Below are 21787 nucleotides of genomic sequence, written 5' to 3' on the forward strand. Positions count from 1 at the left end.
TTCTACGCTTTACCAACTAATTCCTATCAAAGTGAGTGGCAGCTGACGGAGAACTGAATGTGTTGAGTTGAATTTCTGCTTGCTTGAACTACTATATATGTAGGATGTATTCTGACACATCCTGGCCTTCTCCTTGGTCCTCTTGGGAAGCTGTGAGGTCCCCAATACCAGCCATGTCCCTATTAATGCAAATCACTGTGTTTGCAGCCTTAACACTGAAGAAACTGAGGGACACTTGAGGTGAGAAATGTAGCGTGATGGTGCTTCTGAAATTATGCCGATGCCATCCCATGCTGACCCATGGAACTTGAGTATAATTGTAGTGCAGCGACGGCCTGATGAGTGAGCCTCAAATAACCCATTCAGCGAATGGGGTACCTCTTCGGCCGACTCAGTAAGGAGTGGCTCTCCCGTCACGCTGGTCGCAGGTTCAACCCCAGGCAGCCGGGGAATACCCTCTCCTTGTTGTGATTAATTTCTCACGTGTTTCGATACACAGAGGACGTGTGGGACCGAGAGAGTAATAGAAAAAGAGAATAGAAAATCTCTTAATGAAATAATTGTCCTTTAAATGATGTGCTTTCAAGTTTTCTTTTTTGTTCCTTAACCCCTTGATTACTGATGGCATACCATAGTACTTCATATAAAATTTTGTCTAAGGAACTGATGAAGTACATCCATACATCATCGCTCATAGACGATACACAGGCAGTGGCGTACTAAGGGGGGGGCGGGGGGGGCGGTCCGCCCCGGGTGACAGCTTGAAGGGGGTGCCATCCCGGCTCGTTTAATGGATAATCAGTGGGGTAGCTAAAGGAGGGGGCGGGGGCCTGGGGTGTCATGTATGAAGACGTACCCCACCAGGTTCCCAACAAAAGGTGGCCTGGCAATTTTTTTTCAGCTTTTCAGTGGCTGTCCCTAAATATGTCTACCCTGAATATTAAGCAAAATATACGGAAAATAATAATAACCTAATAAATTAAGGCAGGGCATTGAAAACCACGAATAAAAAAAAAAAAAAAAAAAATAGGCACGTGCGTGCTATACATGTAGAGCAGCGAGTCAGCTGGTGCAAATGGCCGCCACGTCATGGAGGCTTGAGTACCGCACCTGGCGCACCATGCACACTGGAGGCAGATCTGCGGCTGTAATTGTGAACGCGTGCTGTAAGGTAGGAGTCGTGTGTACATGGTAATCATTTAGTGCATAAATCATAAGACACAAGACTGCTAGGGGCGGGGGCTGGCTGTGTGCACGAGGGCTGGCAGGATGGAGGCGAGGGCTGGCTGGGGGAAGTGCGTTGTTGCGGCGTGGCGTGTGTGCCTTTAATGCAATGGTTCTTAATTAGGGGTGCTCGCACCCCTAGGGGGTGCTAGGCCACTTCCTAAAGGGTGTCAGGATGCCTGTGAAAATTTAAAGGAAAAAAAAAAAATTATAATTTTTTTTTTTTTTTTTTTTTTTTTGCTGGGACAGGAAAGGACTTTCAGGAAATTGCCGGTAGTGTTTCCTAAGGAGATCATATACATCAGTACGGAGATAATTTCCTAATGAAGTGGTTTTGTGGGCATCGAGTTTATATTTTTGCTTTTTTATGCAGCAGTTCTGGGGTGAGAGAAATGACAGCTGATATGAAAGGGGTGCGTACATTGAAAAAGGTTAAGAACCACTGCTTCACTGCCTTGTGATACCACACAGATAAGTATGACATAGCGGGGTGAAGGAGCCTCAACATTTTGCTAGTATAAGGCTGTGACGGTGGCAGGAGTGGCGGCTCGATTGCTGTCTGACCGCATGTAGTAACTGTTTGTCATTACATCAAGTTTTAAGCATGGGCTACCTCACCCGTGACTGACCACCCGCGTCAAAAGTAGAACCAAGGAGTAGAACCGTGTAGCAGCTGAATGTAGGACATTTTGGTCACGGACGTTTTGACCATTGGCCATCAAACTAGGACGATTAGGCCACAGCAGCAAACGTTAGGTGGATATTTGGCCAAGAAAAATTCGCAAGGAGATGCTGCCTTTGTCCAGATCAAAACTGGGGAGGTAAGAGCCCTCTATTACCAGAGTTCCGACAACTCCGAGGCAGGCGCCATGTTGACTCCCAGCCGCGCTCCCTTGCCCGCCCCGCGCTGCCCTGTTTTACACCATTAAGCTGTATTTACACTAATGAATTTATGAATTTACAATAATAAATTTATTTATTAGTGTAAATACAGCTTAATGGGGTAAAACAGGCAGCTGGGCGGGCAAGGTAGCGCTGGGAGTCAACATGGCGCCTGCCTCAGAGTTGTCGGAACTCTGGTAATGGAGGGCTCTGGGGGTGGTGGGGTGCAAAATTATGCTCCGCCCCGGGTACCAAATGCTCTAGGAACGCCACTGTACACAGGACTTCATTTTTGGGGGTTTGTATGTTTTTTGTGAGATAGTGACAAATTGACTAGTTGGCACCTTGTGTTTCAAGGACATTGGGGACATTGGCCTGGGGGTTAAGATGTGAAGCCTGGGGGTGGTGGCGGGCAGTGTGTGATTGAAACGTGTCACATCATGGCGTCTTTTTCTCCGTCCGAGTGATTTTGAACGCGATATGACTCTTGAAGGTGACTTACAAGGGTCAAATGATAATCAAACTCAATCAGAAGGCTTCATAAGTGACTCGGATGAAGGCTATTTGCCAGAGAATGACAGTGAGGTGAGTAGTGACGAGGAAAATGAGTGATGTGAATGGTGACGATGAAGAAACACCACTCAGCCCCACACTCCACACACCCCCACACTCCTTTACATTCATGGCTGATCCCTTTGCCGATCATCGTCCTGGCACTGTTCCTGCCCTAACTGAAGATTTTTCTGGTGTTCATCCTGATGTACCAAGGAATGACGTGAGTGCTTTGGACTTTTGATTTAAATAGTATACATCTCGTGAACAAAATCTATCAGAACACATGAAAAAAATACATCAATGACTAAATATGGGTGTAAGGATAAATATAAACTAACCCCACGAAATTAGGAGAAGCGCGCAAAAGAATCGGTATGGGAGGGGTGGCGGGGGGAAGCATGGGGATCACGGAGTCGGCAACGAAGAGGTTAATGCCTATGGGGCACAGTTGTTCAATTGGTGGCGTTACTGGTTAAAATGTTCATGACCTGAGATTGTCCTTTTGTAGAAAAGTCTACCTTGCTTCTCAGAGGGCCCAGATTCAAGTGCTTGTTGGGAAAAGTTAATGTAAGATCTACTTCTTCATATTCCTCAAATACTGGGTCTTTTTACAACACATAATTTTTTTTAAGTTAAAGCTGCCAAGTAACTTTTGCATTAGTGCTGTAATATGGACAGCTCTTACATTCCTCAGAACAACAGAGGTGGGATTTCTTTGGGCTTTTAAGATACAATACATCAATGTCCAGTTGGGTCAAAAAGCCTGACAAACCTTAAAATAGCAAGTGTCTCTGGGTGCACTGCAAGTGTAGGCACTGAACAGCACAGCTGACAGCATAGAAATGCATGAGTGCCTTTTATTATAGAATGATTAGATTAACATACTCTAATGTGGAAATATGAGTTGGAAACTTCTACTTCACCAATATCAAGCAGCGAATTCCCATCGCAAAATTATGTCCAAATAATTATAATAATAAGAATAAAATGAGATGAGCAATCAAAATCAGGAAACAATATTTCAAATCCTAGCACTTTTATAATGGACATATTCTATCTAGATTCTTTTTCTTCATGATCATGTACCTGGCACTGTCCCTGGCACTGTCTGCCTCATCTAGCTGGCTGAGGTCTGGGCTGATCACCTGTCCATCTTTGAGCCACAGGACAGAGGGCGTGGGGCTGCCCGTCACATCACACTCCAGCTCCAGGTCCTCCCCTTCCAGAGCCAAGACCTCCCTCTCCATGTCATTCCTCTGTGGGAATAATGCAAACAATAAATCTGTTACAAAAGTGAAATGGATCAATAGTGGTCGAGTCTTAGAGAGAGATTGGCAGGCAAGAGGCTGAGTGTGGTGAGATGGAGTGACAGAACAGGGAAAGCTGGAGACACTTCTGCCATGGCCGCCCCCTCCAGGGAAGGTCTGGTGAGGGAGCAAGCTGGTGCAGATAACAAGCAAGGTGGGCAGCTCTAGGTGACAGCCTCTCTTTGTGGGGAACTCTCTTAAGCTTGGTGTGATTTTTCTGCCACTCCTATACCTTATTTAACTTATCTTTGTATTTCTGTTGTGTGATAAAGACTATTAGCCTTCAGAGTATCCTCATCCATGAAGCTGAGTGTCATTTATTTTATTTTTCTCTTTAATTCATCAGGCCTACAGATTTAAATATTTTTCTGAGATGCAACTCATAAAAAAATTGAACTAAAGGAAGATTTCTATTAGTGTATTTTGGGGGTGTTGCTGCGAGACACACACCGGGTTCCAGGCTGGGGGCGTGAGGACGGCCAGCAGGGTGGTGAGGGTGGTGGTGCCGGCGGGGTTGGTGGCCTGGCAGGTGTAGTTGCCGCTGTCGCCCGGCTGGGCCCGCAGCAGCCTCAGGTGGCGGTCGTGGTGGTCAAGGTTTGCACTCCCACCAGGACTTGGAAGGAGTGGCTCACCATCCTGATTGATGGAAAAAATAGAGATGTAAGAATAATCCTTGTGATATGAATATGGACATAGTAATTTTGTTGGCAGCAAGGTAAATGTACAGGTGCCCTGAGCTTCATGACAGTTTGGTGAACAGAATATCATACATCAATGAGTTTGTAGCTAACATGATTTACTTTCATGTCGAGGGAAAGGAAACACTTCATGCTGTGTGGCAGAGTAACTGTAAAGTGTGCCGGCAGAACACTCCTGAGTGTTGCCGTTGTATACTTGTACACAGTACAAGGTAGAATTTTTGTCTGTTGAAGTGAAGCTAAACGACACTCCAAACATATATATTATTACTTCTTCTTTTCTGTATCAATTCTGATTCAGTAAATTTTTTTTTTTTTTTTTTTTTTTTAAGGTGTTCGCCTATAGCGCTAGTAGGCTTTCTTCAGGGGCCTGGTGGTCGGCCTAAACCCGTTATGGCGCAAGCAATTCTTATAGTGGCGCCATTTGTTCTTGGCTCATGCTGCCCCCCGGAACTCATTCTTGATTCACTTGGACGGTTTCTTCTAGAGTCCGGGTTGATGGGTGGTCTTCAGGACATAATCATTTAAGAAGTGTGTTCATAAAATTATGCAACAGCAGGAGGAAACTGAATTATGTATAAGATTTTAAAAGTTTCATTGCTTCCTCGGCACTCTGGGGTCGGCTTGCAGAAACATGAAGGATCGTGTGGGCTTGAGATGGAGCGTCTACTCTGTGTTTACAATTGTGAGCTGACAAGTGACAAGCAGTGTTGCAGCGATGCATGGCAGTCCTGCTGGAGGCTGCTGGGGGGGAGGCACACAGCATGGGCCAGTTGCCTGTGACTGTACAGGCATCTCAGCTGAGGTGTATTATTGTACTGGTGGAGTAAATCGTAGATGAAGTTGTATTTTATATGCTGGCGAGTGATAAAATATGTGAATATTTACTCAGACTTGGTAAAAAGGGAATAGGCGAAAAATCTGTCCTGGAACCAAACCCCAAGCAGGATTACATCACTATAAGCACATTCCTGCACCATAATGGGCTGGGGCCCGACCACCAGGCCCCACTAAGACAGCCTACCAGCCCCATAGGATAAATAAATAAATAAAAAATAAATAAATAAATAAATAAATTAAATAAAATAAATAAACCAGGTTATGATGGGTTAGCACAAAATTATACTAAACAAATGTCCGTTGGTAAAGTTGTCCGCCCGCATGAGGAGCAAAGTATTTCCAGACACAACACAGCCCCTTGAGCCACAGGATTATACTAAACAAATGGCCATTGGTTAAGCTGTCCACCTGCTTGATGAACAGAATATTTCCAGACACAACACACAGAGGGCAGCACCTTGAGCCACAGGATTGCCGGCGGCGGCTCGGCCACAACGTAGCAGCTGATGACGACTGAGCGGTTCACGGCCACAGACTTCTCCACCACGGGCTTGTCCAGGTCTGCCAGCTGAGGGGCCGCTGCAGGGGGGAATATCAGTTGAGCTGCGGCACTAAAAATATTTTTTGTCTCTTCTATTTTGGCATACTAAATATACCTACTTATGCATCTAATGTGTTTGGGGGGGCTCCACACACACAGCTCTCATGGACAGAGTGGAGTCTAAGGCTCTTCATCTCATCAGTTCCCCTCCACTCACTGACAGTCTTGTATCTCTTAAACTCTGCTGCAATGTTGCCTCTCACTCTATTTTCAACCAATATTTTCATGCTGATTACTCTTCTGAACTTGCTAACTGCATGCCTCCCCCCCTCCCCCAGCCCTGCTGCACTCAAATTTCTACTCTAGCTCATCTCTAAGCTGTCTAAACCCCTTATGCAAGAGTTAACCAGCATCTTAACTCTCATGCCTTTCACCAGTAAACTCTGGAACAATCTTCCTTTATCTGTATTTCCTCCTGCCTATGACTTGACCTCTTTCAAGAGGAGGTCATCAGGACACCTCTCCACCCAAAACTGACCTCTCTGATGGTTACTCTTCTGAACTCTTTTATAGGGGCAGTGTTTAGAAGGATGAAACCAACCGTTGGGGCTACAGGCAACCATGGTTGCTTGTAAACAGTGTGACACCGCCTGTTGTGCCGCCAACTCTCCACCGTACAGGTGCGGTAAAATTAAGTCAAGTTTTTGTCTATATTTTATCTGTTTAGTGTTGTATTTATCTTTTTTGTGTGAGTTAGACTTATTGATTTCCATTGGTTTTGTGTTATGAAGCTTTGCACAAAGTACTGTTGTAAAAGTTTAAATAAGCAACCAACTGGGCTCCAGGAACAGATTAATCCATTTTACATTGATTCCTGTGGGGAAAATAGCCTCGGTTTATGAACATTTTGGGTGACGAACGGCCTTCTGGATTGAATTAAATTCGTGAACTGAGCCTCCACTGTATATTCAAGTCCCATCCTCTAAATTTCTGAACCTCCTCACATGCCCAAGCCACCTCTCTCTCCTCACTCTCAGCCCTGTTCTCAGTTGCTTCAAGCCACATCTTGCCACCTCCTCATGCTCATAAAACCCCCACTAAAGCTTCAGCCACTCATCTTTTCCCACTACACAAATTGAAGCTTACTCATGACATGGAGGGTGAAGTCCTGCTCCAGCGTGCCGGCTTCGTTGGTGGCAAGGCAGCTGTACCGACCTGCCTCGTCCTTGCTGACATTGTGCAGAATCAGCCTCCGAGGATCTCTGTTGGAAGACAAGCCGTTTTACAGTGTGGTTATTGTAGCAGACACAGGCATACTTTGAGCCTCTGTATCACATCCCCTATAGCTAATGCAGAGAAGATGCGGTAGAGAATAAAGCCTGTATTTTTAACCCTTAGACGGAGGCAGTATTTGAAAAGTAGCTCCTCCCAAAATGAATCGTCTATGTAGTCACTGCCAACCTTAGGACCGTGGCATGAATATAGTTACGCCGCATAAGAGATGTTTTAACCCGGCAGCTGCGGGGATCATATTTCTTAATGGTCCCTCCAAGCGAGAAAAATGAGAAAAAATCATCACTCACACAAACCATTTCATAATGTATATCAAAGCATTTGTGATCATTTTATGTATCATCTATTTTTGGGGGGTTAAATAATGGCAAAAATTTGGCCTGTCACTGCTAAACGGTAAAGCCACAAATTTGGCCCGTCACTGCTACACGGTAAAGCCACAAATTTGGCCCGTCGCTGCTACACGGTAAAGCCACAAATTTGGCCCATCGCTGCTACACGTAAAAGCCACAAATTTGGCCCGTCGCTGCTACCGGGTTAACTATCGTCTATATACGTAGATTCCACTGCAATCTGAAAGTGTCGTTATATTTCTGATATACAAAACTGACTGAATTTTGGACCATCTATATAGAGTTCCACTGCCGTCCAAGGGTTAATCATATCAGTGCTTCAGTCTGCCTGTTTGAAAAGCCTCTCGAAGAAGTTGCTGGGATTTTCATGGACCGTTTTGTGATCCTAGTGATAGTTTTACATGACTTCTCCACCTTGAATTGGAAAATCACCCAAGAAATCCCAGTTAATCTTCCCTGTGGCCTTGGAGAATAGTCGTAAAGGGAGCCTGACACGTTTAATAATATGGACGTAAATACTGTGGCCTTTGAACCACATCTGGGAGGGGAAGAAGAACTGCTGGAGATGATACAGAACGCCTAACCTCGAGGAAGCTGATTTAGTAGGAGAAAGCAAGGAATGTATGATGAGAAAAATACTGTAGCCTTTGAATTGCATCTGGGAGGGGGAAGAGAACCATTGGAGACGATACAGAACGCCTAACCTCGAGGAAGCTAATTTAGTAAGAGTTCAGGGAAGGTATGCTAAAAAATGAATGCTGTGGCCTTTGAATCACATCTGGGAGGGGGAAAAATATTGATGGAGATGATACAGAATGCCTAACCTCGAGGAAGCTGATGTAGTAGAATGCAAGGAAAGTGTGATGAGGGAATTGCTGGAGAAGGTACAGAATGCCTAACCTCGAGGAAGATGATGTAGTAGAATGCAAGGAAAGTGTGATGAGGGAATTGCTGGAGACGGTACAGAATGCCTAACCTTGAGGAAGATGATTTAGTACAATGCAAGGAAAGTGTGATGAGGGAATTGCTGGAGACGGTACAGAATGCCTAACCTTGAGGAAGATGATTTAGTACAATGCAGGGAAAGTGTGATGAAGGAATTGCTGGAGACGGTACAGAATGCCTAACCTTGAGGAAGATGATTTAGCAAGAGAATGGCACTGGGTCGAGCAAGATGGAGGAATATTAACGAAAGTCTGACCCCAAGAACTGAAGATGGACTATGAACCAAGAACAACAGGGATGGTGTGAAAAGAAATACTATAGCCTTTCAATCACATCTGGGAGGGGGAAAAGAATCATTGGAGACGACACAGAATACCTAACCTCGAGGAAGATGATTTAGTAAGAAAGAGGAAGGATTTGCACTGGGTCAAGCAAGATGGAAGAGGATCATTGCAAGTCTGACCCCAAGAACTGAAGATGGACTATGAACCAAGAACAACAACCAAAATCAGAAAACCGCCAAAGCTCCCACGACAAAAAATCATCCCGTGTATTGCCACTCACACAGCAGTAAACGCCTCTTGCAGTATGCTCGATTCCTTCATCCACAACACTGCGGGCGGAGGCGACGCGTACACGGGGCAGAACAGCTCCACATCCTCCCCAGCCTTGACATGCACGTCCTCCTTCACTTCTTCTTCGAGGTGAGGCGCCACTAGGGACGTCGGGAGAAGGAAACGCATCATAAAAAACACATCATGAAAAAACATAAAAATAAGTGCCACTAATTTAAGGTCACTGAAGGTAGAAAATACATTAAAACAGGAGGCTTCACTAAGGTCATTGAAGGTAGGAAATACATTAAAACAGGAGGCTTCACTAAGGTCATTGAAGGTAGAAAATACATTAAAACAGGGGGCTTCACTAAGGTCATTGAAGGTAGGAAATACATTAAAACAGGAGGCTTCACTAAGGTCATTGAAGGTAGGAAATACATTAAAACAGGAGGCTTCACTAAGGTCATTGAAGGTAGGAAATACATTAAAACAGGAGGCTTCACTAAGGTCATTGAAGGTAGAAAATACATTAAAACAGGAGGCTTCACTAAGGTCATTGAAGGTAGGAAATACATCAAAATAGGTCACAAATGTCAAAGGCCATTAAGGTCATGGGGGAAGGAAACACATTATAAAAAAAAAACATTGAAATAGGAGGTGCCACTAAGGTCATGAGAAGGAAGGTCACATCATCAAAATAAATGCCAGTAAGGTCAAAGGTCACTAAGGTCATGAGGGGAAGGAAACACATCATAAAAAATACATTGAAATAGGAGGTGCCAGTAAGGTCATGAGAAGGAGGGTCACATCATCAAAATAGATGCCAGTAAGGTCAAAGGTCACTAAGGTCATAGGGATAGGAAACACATTGAAATAGGAGGTGCCACTAAGGTCACTGAAGTTGGAAATACATCAAAATAGGAGGTGCCACAAAGGTCAAAGGTAACTAAGGTCATGAGGGGAGGGAAATATAATAAAAAACACATTATAAAAAATACATCGAAATAGGAGGTGCTACTAAGGTCACTGAAGGTAGAAAATGCATTAAAATAGGAGGCTTCACTAAGGCTATTGAAGGTAGGAAATACATCAAAAAAGGTCAAAGGCCACTAGGGACATCAGGGGAAGGGAACGCATCAAAAAAAGCACATTATGAAAAATACATTGAAATAGGAGGTGCCACTAAGGTCATGAGAAGGAAGGTCACATCATCAAAATAGGAGATGTCAGTAAGGTCAAAGGTCACTAAGGTCACTGAAGGTAGAAAATTCATTAATATACAAGGCTTCACTAAGGTCATTGAAAGTAGGAAATACATCAAAATGGGAGGTCACAAAGGTCAAAGGCCACTAAGGTCATGGGGGGATGAAAACACATTATAAAAAGCACATTATAAAAAAACATTGAAACAGGAGGTGCCAGTAAGGTCATGAGGGTAGGGAACATATTAAAATAAGAGGTGCCACAAAGGTCACTAAGGTCATGAGGGGAAGGAAACACATCATAAAAAACACGTTGAAATAGGAGGTGCCACTAAGGTCATGAGAAGGAAGGTCACATCATCAAAATAGGAGATGCCAGTAAGGTCAAAGGTCACTAAGGTTATGAGGGGAAGGAAACACATCATACAAAAATACATTGAAATAGGAGGTGCCAGTAAGGTCATGAGAAGGAAGGTCACATCATCAAAATAGGAGATGCCAGTAAGGTCAAAGGTCACTAAGGTCACTGAAGGTAGAAAATACATTAAAATACGAGGCTTCACTAAGGTCATTGAAGGTAGGATATACATCAAAATAGGAGGTCACAAAGGTCAAAGGTCACCAAGGTCATGAGGGGAAGGAAACACATTATAAAAAGCACATCATGAAAAATACATTGAAATAGGAGGTGCAACTACGGTCATCATGGAACACATTCATAATAGGAGGCAATGCTAAGGTCATGAGAAGGTCACACATCATAATAGGAGGTGCCAGTAAGGTCAAAGGTCACTAAGGTCATGAGAAGAAAGAAAAAAACATCAAAATAAGAGGCAATACTAAAGGTCATTGAAGGTAAGAAACACATTAAAATAGGAGGTACAAGTAAGGTCAAAGGTCACTAAGGTCAAAGGTCATTAATGTCAAAGGTCAAAAGGTCACTAAGGTCATGAGGGGAAGGAAAAAAACATCGAGAGAGAGAGAGAGAGAGAGAGAGAGAGAGAGAGAGAGAGAGAGAGAGAGGTTGATTTGACAGATGTAAAAAAAGAATGAAAAATACAAATACAAATAAATTCTTTTCTACTTCTTTCCCTTTGATAAACTTTTGGCATTTTTTTTCAGTATTACAGAAATCTGAAGAGGAAGAAGAAGAAAAAGAAAAAGAAGAAGAAGAAGAAGAAGAAGAAGAAGAAGAAGAAGAAGAAGAAGAAGAAGAAGAAGAAGAAGAAGAAGAAGAAGAAGAAGACGAAGAAGAAGGAGGAGGAGGCAGAGAAAAGAACAAAACCAGAAGAGGAAGATGATGATGATGATGAAGAAAAAGAAAAAGAAGAAGAAGAAGAAGGAGACAAAGAAGAAGAAGAAGAAGGAGGAGAAAAGAACAAAACCAGAAAAGGAAGAAGAAGAAGAAGAAGAAGAAGAAGAAGAAGAAAAGACAAAAATCAGAAGAAAATGACCAGAAAAAAACAAAAAACAAAAACTATGAACTGGCAACTGAAAACCTCCTCAAGCCTTCCCAAACTCTTTCCAAACTCATGTCGGTCAAACACAAGACGACATCAGGAAACCCATCAAGCTACCGTGAACTTGCAGAGCGTAGTCAGCAGACACGGCGCCGGCCTCATTGATGGCCAGACACGTGTAGTTGCCGGCGTCCCTCTCCCTGACCTGCAGCAGCTTCAGTATCCTGCCGTCGGGACTCAGATGGACGTTGGGGTCGCTCTCCTCCAGTGGCATAGAGTCCTGTTGATAAAGGGGTTCAATGTGTTATTATGAGTCACGTAAAACTACCTCTCGTAACTATGCAGCCACCCAGCTCTATAGGCGGTACGTAAGTAAAATCAAATTCCCTTGTTTCCTCCTTTCTCACACCCTCATATCTTTAGCCTTATCTCTCACTCTATCACTCTCTTGCTTCCTTTCTCCTTCCCCATTAGATTATATGAAAACACACACAGTTACTACTAAAAGAAGAAATTACCAACAGGAACACAAGAGGACATAGTAAAAAACTGAGGAAGGGAAGATGCTTGAGAGACAAAGAAATATAGAGGTTTGAAACAGACTAAGTGAGGATGTAGTATCGGTGAGGAGTGTGCAAAACTTAGAGCAAAAGTTGGATAAATGTAGATATGGAGATGGGACCACACGAGCATAGGATTAGATTAGATTATTGGGGAGTTCGGTCTTGGCGCCACAACTGCAGGGTCATGTGGCACCAAATAAAAGATTAATAAACTATACTTTGAAACTATAACAAACAGTAATTAACCCTTTCCATCCGTGACCCAGACGTCGGCGTCACAGCATGGAAAGGGTCAAGAGGAAATGGAAGAGGATTAATCATCTTCTAAATCTTTCAATCCTCCTCTAAATTCCTCTTAATCCTCTTCCATTTCCTCTTAGGAGGTTTAGAAGAGAATTAGGAGGAAATGGAAGAGGATTAAAAGGTTTAGAAGAGGACTAATGGTGACGACATCGGATTGAAGGGGTTAATTAAAAACAAGGTAAAAAAATTAAAATAGGAGGCAATACTAAGGTCATGAAGGGAAGATAACACATTAAAATGGGAGGTGCCAGTAAGGTCAAAGGTCCCTAAGGTCATGAGAGGAAGGAAAGCAACATCAAAATAAGAAAGAGATGTTTGAAAAGAGAAGAAAAAGAAAGAAAGAAAAAAAAGATTGATTTGAGGGATGACGTAAAAATCGAATCAAAGAAAAATTACAAATGAATTCCTTCTTTACTTCCTTCCTTTGATAAACTTTAGGTGTTTTTTCAGTGTTACAAAATTAGAAGAGGAAACATTAAACATCTCGACACCCAAGCACACACAGCTCACGAGGCTTTCATAGGCGTTTTGGGCATTTCCAGGGGTAGTTTAACGACCCTGGTGGTAGTTTGACCCTCAGGGCTGCCTCTTATGGCACACAGTGGAGTACAGACGTGTGCGCTTCATCCCAGTGTTACAGTAATACACTCTTGCTCACCTTGAACCAGGAAATCTGTGGCTCTGGGTTGGACTTTGCCTGGCAGGTGAGTGTGACCGGTCTGTTAACTTTGACCACAATGTTGGTGTTGGCTGTGTCACCTTCCAGCCTCGGCGGCGTTGTTACATCCACATCGTGCAGTGACTCGTCCGCCCCAGCAGCGTTACTGGCGATGCAGGTGAAGGTGCCGCTGTGGACCTCACCCACCTTGGCAATCCTGACAACTGACTGAAACAACAGAAATGCATTACATATACTTGTGGGGCAAAAATTTAAAAGTGGGTATGATCAATGGGCAGAATATATAGATTTTTTTTACAGCAAAGGAAGCAACTCAAGGGCAACAAAAACAAAGTGTAGCAGAAAAGAGTCTGCTAATCACTGCTAATATAAAGAGAAAAGTAAAGAGTGGCCAAAATAATGTTATCAAAATATATAAATACATGAAATCCCTCATGATGACAATAAAACTTGTTCATCACTGTTTGAACGTCTTTGGTAAACTTGTCAACATCCTCATCGCTACAGCAAAGTGTTGGGGCCATTTTTCTTTGATGCAGAGGAAGTGACACTTTAAAGTTAAGTGAGGAAGAGAAAACAGCAAACTGGAATGTAGTGTCTGCTTAGCCTGTGTGTGGTTAACCCCTTGACTGCATATTTCCTACAAGAAGACCTCACCAACCCACAGGAATGGAACAAAAAGTGGCTGCAACAATTCAATGAAGAAAAATGTAAAGCCATGGACCTTGGGAGGGGAAATCCAGCATACCAATACCACATGGGAAACACTCCACTATCCACCACAGAGGCAGAGAAAGACATGGGACTATATGTTACCAGGCTACCAGTGAAAGCTAAATCCATGCCAATCGCAGCAGACAGGTTAAGTTTTGAATGTCTGCACAACCATGTCTGCAAACACTAAGATAGTACATTTGCATGCACACAAACCTTAACTTGTGTAATGTTGTTTTCCCTGAGCTCAAAGTCCTCTTCAATGGTCATGCCTGGCAGCTTCAAGTCCTGGATCTCCACACCGTCCAGCAGCCACACAACACTCAGCGGCCGCGTGCCCTCCACAGTGCAGGGCAGGGACAGCACCTCTCCCTCAAGGTAGCCGTGGACAGTTTCATCCTCCTCCAGTATGTTGGGAGGAGCTGAGGGAAGAAGACGGATCATCATAGTTATCCTTGTGTCTTGAAAACATTTCACATTAAATCTCACTACTGTGAAAAAATAGGTTATCAAGTAATCAAGTAATCAGGGGAGGCGGTGGCTGAGTGGATAGCGTGACGGCGCCACATTCAGGACAACACAGATTCACGCCCCGCCTGGTGACACCAAGCTGGGATTTTTCAGCCGCTGCCGAGTGGCTTAAAACTACCCACATGCTGTCCAGAAGACCACCTATCAACCTGGACTCTAGATTTCAGGATTAAAGATGCGCTCCGGGAGGGCAGCATGAGCCAATGCAAGATGGCGCCACTATTAACACTGGCCTGCGCCACAACGGGCTGGGCCATACCATCAGGCCCCTCCAAAATACGAGCCTACCGGCGCCACAGGCGAAGACGTACAAAAAAAAGAAGAAAAAAAAGAATCAATTAATCAGTTTCTTTGCACTTTATTGCTATTCATTTATTTATTTATTTACTTTGAGCCTGTAGCACCAGTAGGCTTTCTTGAGGCAGCCTGGTGGTCAGCCCCTGCCCGTTAAGTGGTGCAGGCAAGTGTTTACAATGGCGCCATCTTGCTTGACTCATGGTGCCCCAAGAACTCATCTTTGCTCCACTAACATAACTGGCGCCACTATAAAAAATTGTCTGCCCCACGACAGGCTTGGGCCTACCGTCTGGCCCATGAAGAAAGCCTACTGGTGCTATAGGCAGGGATGTAAAAAAAAAAAAAAAAGTTTCACATATACTAAACATGTCCAACAACTTTTGTGAACTAACCCAGGACAGTGATGGGGTAGGAGGCAGAGTCTGAGCCGCCGGTGTTGTGGGCGCTGCACGTGTAGGTCCCGGAGTCTTCCACGGCGGCGCCCGAAACCAGCAGGAGTTGGCCGTTCTTCCCCAGGCTGACGCGGCCGCCAAGACCTTGGTCCGGGAGTGCATCCAGCAGAGTGCCGTCCTGTAACATGCACAGCAATCACAAGTGGTGGGTTGCTTCTCTCACAGAATCTTATTCAATGTTTGGTTAACTACATTCATATGATAATTATTTAATGAAGAGATTTTCTATTCTCTTTTTCTATTACTCACTCAGTCCCACACGTCCTCTGCATGTATTGAAACACACGAGAAATTAATCACAACAAGGAGAGTGTATTCCCCGGCTGCCTGAGACTTAACCCGCGACCAGCGTGACGGGAGAGCCACTCCTTACCGAGTCGGCCAAAGAGGTACCCCACTGGCTAAGTGGGTTATGGGAGGCTCGTTCATCAGGCATAGTCACCGCACTACAATTATATCAACATACATTTTTTTCTCTGATTGCTGCTTAATTTATGGGACGTCCACCAGACGGCGTACAAAGCTGCAGTATTGTTTTCTTGTGTCTGACCACAAGTGAGTGGATGGCACACTCTGTATCAGTGTCCATGTATCGTTAGTACCAGCAGGTGTTCTAATTGAGTTTTGTATCTCGGTGTGGCTTCAAAAGTAAGTGCTTCATCATTTCCACATTCCTTTGTCCAGGAACAGATCTTGCTCAATTCGTTCCATGTTTTTCTATGTTAATAAATGAGGAGTATTTAGTATTAAGTTTTCTCCTTACTACCAAACTAATAAATTCCTTTCAAATAACACCATGATTAACCCGGTAGCTGCGGGGATCATGTTTCTTACCCCTAAAGAACCGGAGGCGGCTATAGTCACTTTACCGGGGAAGAGCTGGAGGCGATTATAACTGGCGTACTCACCTCAAAAGCCTCTCCTATTCAACTCGCTGTTTATCTGTAACCGCGGCATGTAGAGACTTATGGATGGCGTCTTTAAAAAGAGGAAGACTTGATGGTTAGTACAAAATCTATATTATTCACTCGTGCAATATAGGTTAAGTGTAGAGAGTGTGTGAATACAGACAATTTTCGGGGTTAGCGCGGGAAGGCCAGTCCCAGCAGTACCAAAAATACAGCCACCCCCGGTCCTTTAGGGGTTAAAGGCCCCTCTAAGCGAATTAATGAGAAAAAATCATCACTCACGCAAACCATTTCATAATATATATCAACGCATTTGTGATCAGTTTATGCATCATCTATTTTGGGGGTTTATATCATGGCACAAATTTGGCCCGTTGCTGGTACACGGTAAAGCCACAAATTTGGCCCGTTGCTGGTACACGGTAAAGCCACAAATTTGGCCCGTTGCTGGTACACGGTAAAGCCACAAATTTGGCCCATCACTGGTACACAGTAAAGCCACAAATATGGCCCATCGCTGGTACACAGTAAAGCCACAAATTTGGCCCATCACTGGTACATGGTAAAGCCACAAATTTGGCCATTCGCTGCTACCGGGTTAAGCACACTCCATTTAGTAAGAATTTCATTTGCACCAGTCACTTGTTAAATCAATGTCTTGCTGCATTTCCCTCCAGTACCAAACTAATAATTTTACTCAAATATCACTTTAATTTAATATGCAATCAATTCAGCATCCGTTTCTTTGTTAATAATTTCTCATTCAACTGCCACCCTGGAGTACTGTTTTTATTTTGAGGCTCTAAATAGCTTTGTGAAAGATTTATGGGACCTTGTACTACCATACTTCTCCATGACTGAGAACCTTTCTTATACAGTAGCCCCTCTTTCCATGGTTGCTAAGTAGAGTAAAACGTCCTTTTTTTCACAGTAAAGGAAGCAGCTCAAGGGTCAAAAAATATCATGAGGCAAAAAAAAGAAAAAAAAGGTCTGCTCAACACTGACCCTTATGAAAAAGAGTTCAGAAGAGTGGCCAAAAGAGAGGTCATTTCCACGAGGAGAGATGGTTTTCCTGCACTGTATGGCTGAAAGGTGTCCCGGAGCATGCATTCTCTCCTACAGCTGCAGACACATACCTTACTCCAGGTGATCTCCGGCACGGGTGAACCAACAGCCGGACAATGCAGGGAGAAGGGCGCATCCACCAGCACCTCCTGGTGAGCCGGGCCGCCCCCCTTGTCCACGGCCTTCCTCGGGTTGGTGATTCTTGCCGGGACTATAGATAAATAAAAGTAAAGATAAAAAGATAAGAATAAAAAGTAAAAAAAACTAGAAAATAGAAAAATAATGCATTTCTAGGAACTTTTACATGGTTTGAAATGAGAGAGAGAGAGAGAGAGAGAGAGAGAGAGAGAGAGAGAGAGAGAGAGAGAGAGAGAGAGAGAGAGAGAGAGAGAGAGAGAGAGTATAAACAGGGGTAATTTTGGAACATTTTGAAGGTATTTGAATTCCCACATGCTGGATAAATATGCAGCACTTTAAGAAGAGGAGGAGGAGGAGGAGGAGGAGGAGGAGGAGGAGGAGGAGGAGGAGGCAGAGGTGGAGGAGGAGGCAGAGGAGGTGGCAGAGGTGGAGAAGGAGGCAGAAGAGTAGGAAGCGAAGGAGGAGGAGGAGGAGGAGGAAGAGGTGGCAGAGGTGGAGGAGAAGGCAGAAGAGTAGGAAGCAGAGGAGGAGGAGGAGGAGGAGGAGGAGGAGGAGGAGGAGGAGGCAGAGGTGGAGGAGAAGGCAGAAGAGTAGGAAGCAGAGGAGGAGGAGGAGGAGGAGGAGACGAAGGAGAACCAGCATTAAAGTTCTCCATTAAATAATTACATTCCGTTGTGACATTTCATCAACCAAAAATTTATGGGCTTGTAAGTGGGTCTATTTTTATGTTATCTGAAACTTTGACGGGCAGGTTGAGTGGCTGTGTGTACGAGGCTGTGGTCTGTTACCTGTCAAAACAAATGAAAACAAAAAGGTCCACTAGATTCTGCTCCAACAAAAGGGGAAACAGATCGAGGGGCCAGAAGAGAGGTCATTTTCAGTGTGAGCAGTGTCTTGATACTCTCCTCTTGAAAGATTTAGAGTCATGGGCAGGAGGAAATACAGACGAAGGAAGGATATTTCAGAGTTTGACGGTCAGGTTGAATGACTGTGTGTGTTTACGAGGCCATGGTCTGTTACCCGTCAAAACAAATGAAAAAAAAAAAAGCTAGACACTGCTCCAACAAAAGAGAAAACAGATCGAGGGGCTGAAGAGAGGTCAATTTCAGTGTTAGAGGTGTCTTGATACTCTCCTCTTGAAAGATTTTGGGCCATATTTTTAAACATTTCAGCTCCCAAGTACACGCATTTGAGAAGGCCTTCGTAGGAGTTTTGGGCGTTTCCAGAGGTAGTTTTATGGGCCTGGTGGTAGTTTGACTCTTCCTCTGTACCATGAACCTATACAAACACTCATTAGAACCCAGATGATCACCTTTTTGGCCTTTGAATGGTAGTTAATGTGAGACCCGAAAGCATTCAACAATACCAACCTTTAAGTCATGGGCAGGAGGAAATATAGACGAAGGAAGGATATTTCAGAGTTTACCAGCAGAAGGAATGAAAGAATGAATATGCTGGGTGACTCTTGCATAAGGGATTTGGACAGAATAGGGGACACTACTCACCATCTGCCTTGTTCATAAGGGTATGGGACAACAACCTTACATGACAGGACACACAACACCTACCTATCACCTTCACGTCAAACTGCTTCTCTGTACTGCCGACGGAGTTGCTTGCCAAACAGGTGTAGTCCCCACTGTCCTCCTCTTGTATATCTGAGAGCACCAGGCGATGGGAAGGCTCAGAGGATGGCAGTACCCTCCCCTTCCTTAGCCACGTAATGCTGGGCTGTGGGTTGCCTTCTACTGTACAATGCAGGACGAGTTCTTGGCCGGTGACCACGCTGACGGCATCCACTACGTCACTGTCTTCATCAGGCCGCCTTCTGATTGACGGTGGTGCTGTGGGGATGTCAGGGAGTCAGTACAGCTTATTGATGGTGGTGCTGGGGGAGAGGATGTGAGTCAATAATTAAAACTTATTGATGGTGGTGCTGGGGGAGATATCAGTCAGTCGGTACAATTTATTTATGGCTGTGCCGTGTGTATGATGTGTGTATTTACCTAGTTGTGACATACGGAAAAAGAGCTACGCTCGCGCTGTCCCGTCTCCATATCCTCTCTTATCCAACTTTTCCTTAAAATCATGAATGTTTCTTACACAAACCACCTCCTCCTCCAGTCCATTCCACAGCTCAATGCTTCTGTTTAGGAAGCTAAACTTTTTCACATCTCGCCTATACGTGGTCGCCCTCAATTTCTTTTCATGTCCTCTCGTATCTCTCTCGCTCCACACACACAGGTCCCCTCTGTCCAGATTCTCCACCCCGCTTGCCACCCTGTACACCGCTATCAGGTCTCCTCTTTCTCTTCTCTCCAGTGTTGTGAGCCCCATGCTATTGAGTCTCTCCTCGTAAGTCCGATCCCTAAGTTCCAGTACCATCTTAGTTGCCACTCTCTGTACTCTTTCCAGCTTTCTTATGTTCTTCTTTTTGTGAGGAGACCAGACCACTGCTGCATACTCCAACCTTGGCCTTATCATTGTAACTATTATTTTCTTCATCATCTCTTCGTCCAAATACACAAATGCCGTCCTTATGTTCCTCAGCAAATTCATAGTTTGTCCCGTTATCCTGTTGATGTGTTTGTCCGGTAACATATTCTCTGAGACAGTCACTCCCAAATCTTTTTCTTCCACTCCTCTGCATATTATCTTACTTCCCATCTTATAATTGTATTCACATCTTCTACCACTCCTACCAAACTCTATTTTTTTACATTTCCCAAGGTTGAATTCCATCTGCCATGTACCACTCCACTCCCATATTTTGTCCAGGTCCCTCTGCAATGCCTCACAGTCTTTCACATCATTGACTCGTCTCAATAGCTTTGCATCATCTGCAAACAAACTCACATAGCTGGTCACTCTGTCCACCATATCATTTATATAAACAGCAAACATTATTGGTGCCAGCACTGAACCTTGTGGGACCCCACTCCTCACTGGGCACCAGTTGGAAACCTTGTCCTTGATTATTGTCCTCATTTCCCAGTTAGTTAGGAAGTCCTCCAGCCACTTAATAAGTCCATCACCCACTCCACCCTTATTTTTAATTTTCCAAATTAGTCTTCTGTGCGGTCAAATGCCTTTTTCAAATCCAGGTACACTCCATCCCCCCAGCCTTCTCTCTCTTGCATTAAATCTGTCACCCTTGAGTAATGACATAACAAGTTGGTGACACAAGATCTCCCTCTCCTGAATCCAAACTGGCAATCCAAGATATTTCTCTCCCTTTCTAAGAAATCCGACCACCTGTTTTTAACCAGTCTCTCACATATCTTTGCAACCACACTAGTGAGTGATACCGGTCTGTAATTTAATGAGTGTTGATGTTTGGGTGCACGTTTTGGTTTTGTTGTTTGCGCTTCTGTTGTTTACTTCACCCCGTGCCCCTTGCTTTGTTCCAGTCTCCTATCACGCCTCCACCAGCTAACTGTACTAAATAACTATGCCTTAAAATTATACAGCTGTGCCTTAACCCGTTCGCTGCGATTGGCACGGATTTTGCCTTCACTGGTAGCCTGGTAACATACACTCCCAGGTCTTTCTCTGCCTCTGTGGTGGATAGTGGAATGTTTCCCATGTGGTATTGGTATGCTGGATTTCCCCTCCCAAGGTGCAGGACTTTACATTTTTCTTCATCAAATTGTAGCAGCCACTCATTGCTCCACTCCTGCAGCTTGGTGAGGTCTTCTGGTAGGAAATCCGCAGCCAAGGGGTTAGAATAATTTATTGGTCTCGTAGAGGATTTGTATGAAATGGGAATAATTTAAAAGTCAAAATAGCAATTCTTTGAGTTGATTTAGTCTATTCAATGATTCACCTTTCTCCTGAGGGGTTCAGGACATACCCCTGTGAACAGTGGGGGTCAACTGTAACAGTACAACGGACTAATTGAAAATTTTAATACAATTTTTCTTTTAATCGAGGGAAACTGCTCAAGGGCATAAAAAAAGTCTGACAAACACTGCTCCAGCAAAAAGTGTAGAGAACAGATGGCGCCACCATAAATGCTTGCCTGCGCCAGGACGGGCTCAGTTGACCACCAGGCCTCTAAATAAAGTCTACCAGTGCAATAGACCAATACATAAAAACAGAAATAAATAAATGAAAATAAAGAAAGAGAGAGAATGAAAGGAAAAAGGGAGGTCAGTTTCAGGTTGGTCTACTTCTCCAAGCATAGATGGCATCTCTGCAAACACTTGCCTGTGTCATGACAGGCTTGAGCTGACCACCAGATCCAACCAAGATAGCCTACCAGCGCTATAGGTCAGGAC

At 44.1% G+C, this 21787-nt stretch overlaps 1 protein-coding gene across 4 annotated transcripts in view; it reads right to left on the reverse strand.

Annotated features, from left to right (window-relative positions):
* Positions 1-21787, reverse strand: part of LOC127002010 (hemicentin-1-like) — a 251350-nt gene that overhangs the window by 162375 nt on the left and 67188 nt on the right. For all 4 annotated transcript variants that reach the window (XR_007755636.1, XM_050867330.1, XM_050867331.1 and 1 more), the window contains exons 33-43: positions 19076-19351; positions 17441-17580; positions 15337-15514; positions 14333-14538; positions 13382-13609; positions 11975-12137; positions 9203-9353; positions 7194-7309; positions 5964-6085; positions 4419-4604; positions 3748-3917 (exon numbers count right to left, since the gene is read on the reverse strand). Coding sequence is in view for 3 of the 4 variants with exons in the window: in XM_050867330.1 (XP_050723287.1) it covers positions 3748-3917; positions 4419-4604; positions 5964-6085; positions 7194-7309; positions 9203-9353; positions 11975-12137; positions 13382-13609; positions 14333-14538; positions 15337-15514; positions 17441-17580; positions 19076-19351 (1936 nt within the window). In the remaining variant the exon portion in view is untranslated. The remainder of the gene's footprint in view (positions 1-3747; positions 3918-4418; positions 4605-5963; positions 6086-7193; positions 7310-9202; positions 9354-11974; positions 12138-13381; positions 13610-14332; positions 14539-15336; positions 15515-17440; positions 17581-19075; positions 19352-21787) is intronic.

Source organism: Eriocheir sinensis, chromosome 22 (assembly GCF_024679095.1).
Source record: "Eriocheir sinensis breed Jianghai 21 chromosome 22, ASM2467909v1, whole genome shotgun sequence".
In the NCBI taxonomy this organism is placed as follows: domain Eukaryota; kingdom Metazoa; phylum Arthropoda; class Malacostraca; order Decapoda; family Varunidae; genus Eriocheir; species Eriocheir sinensis.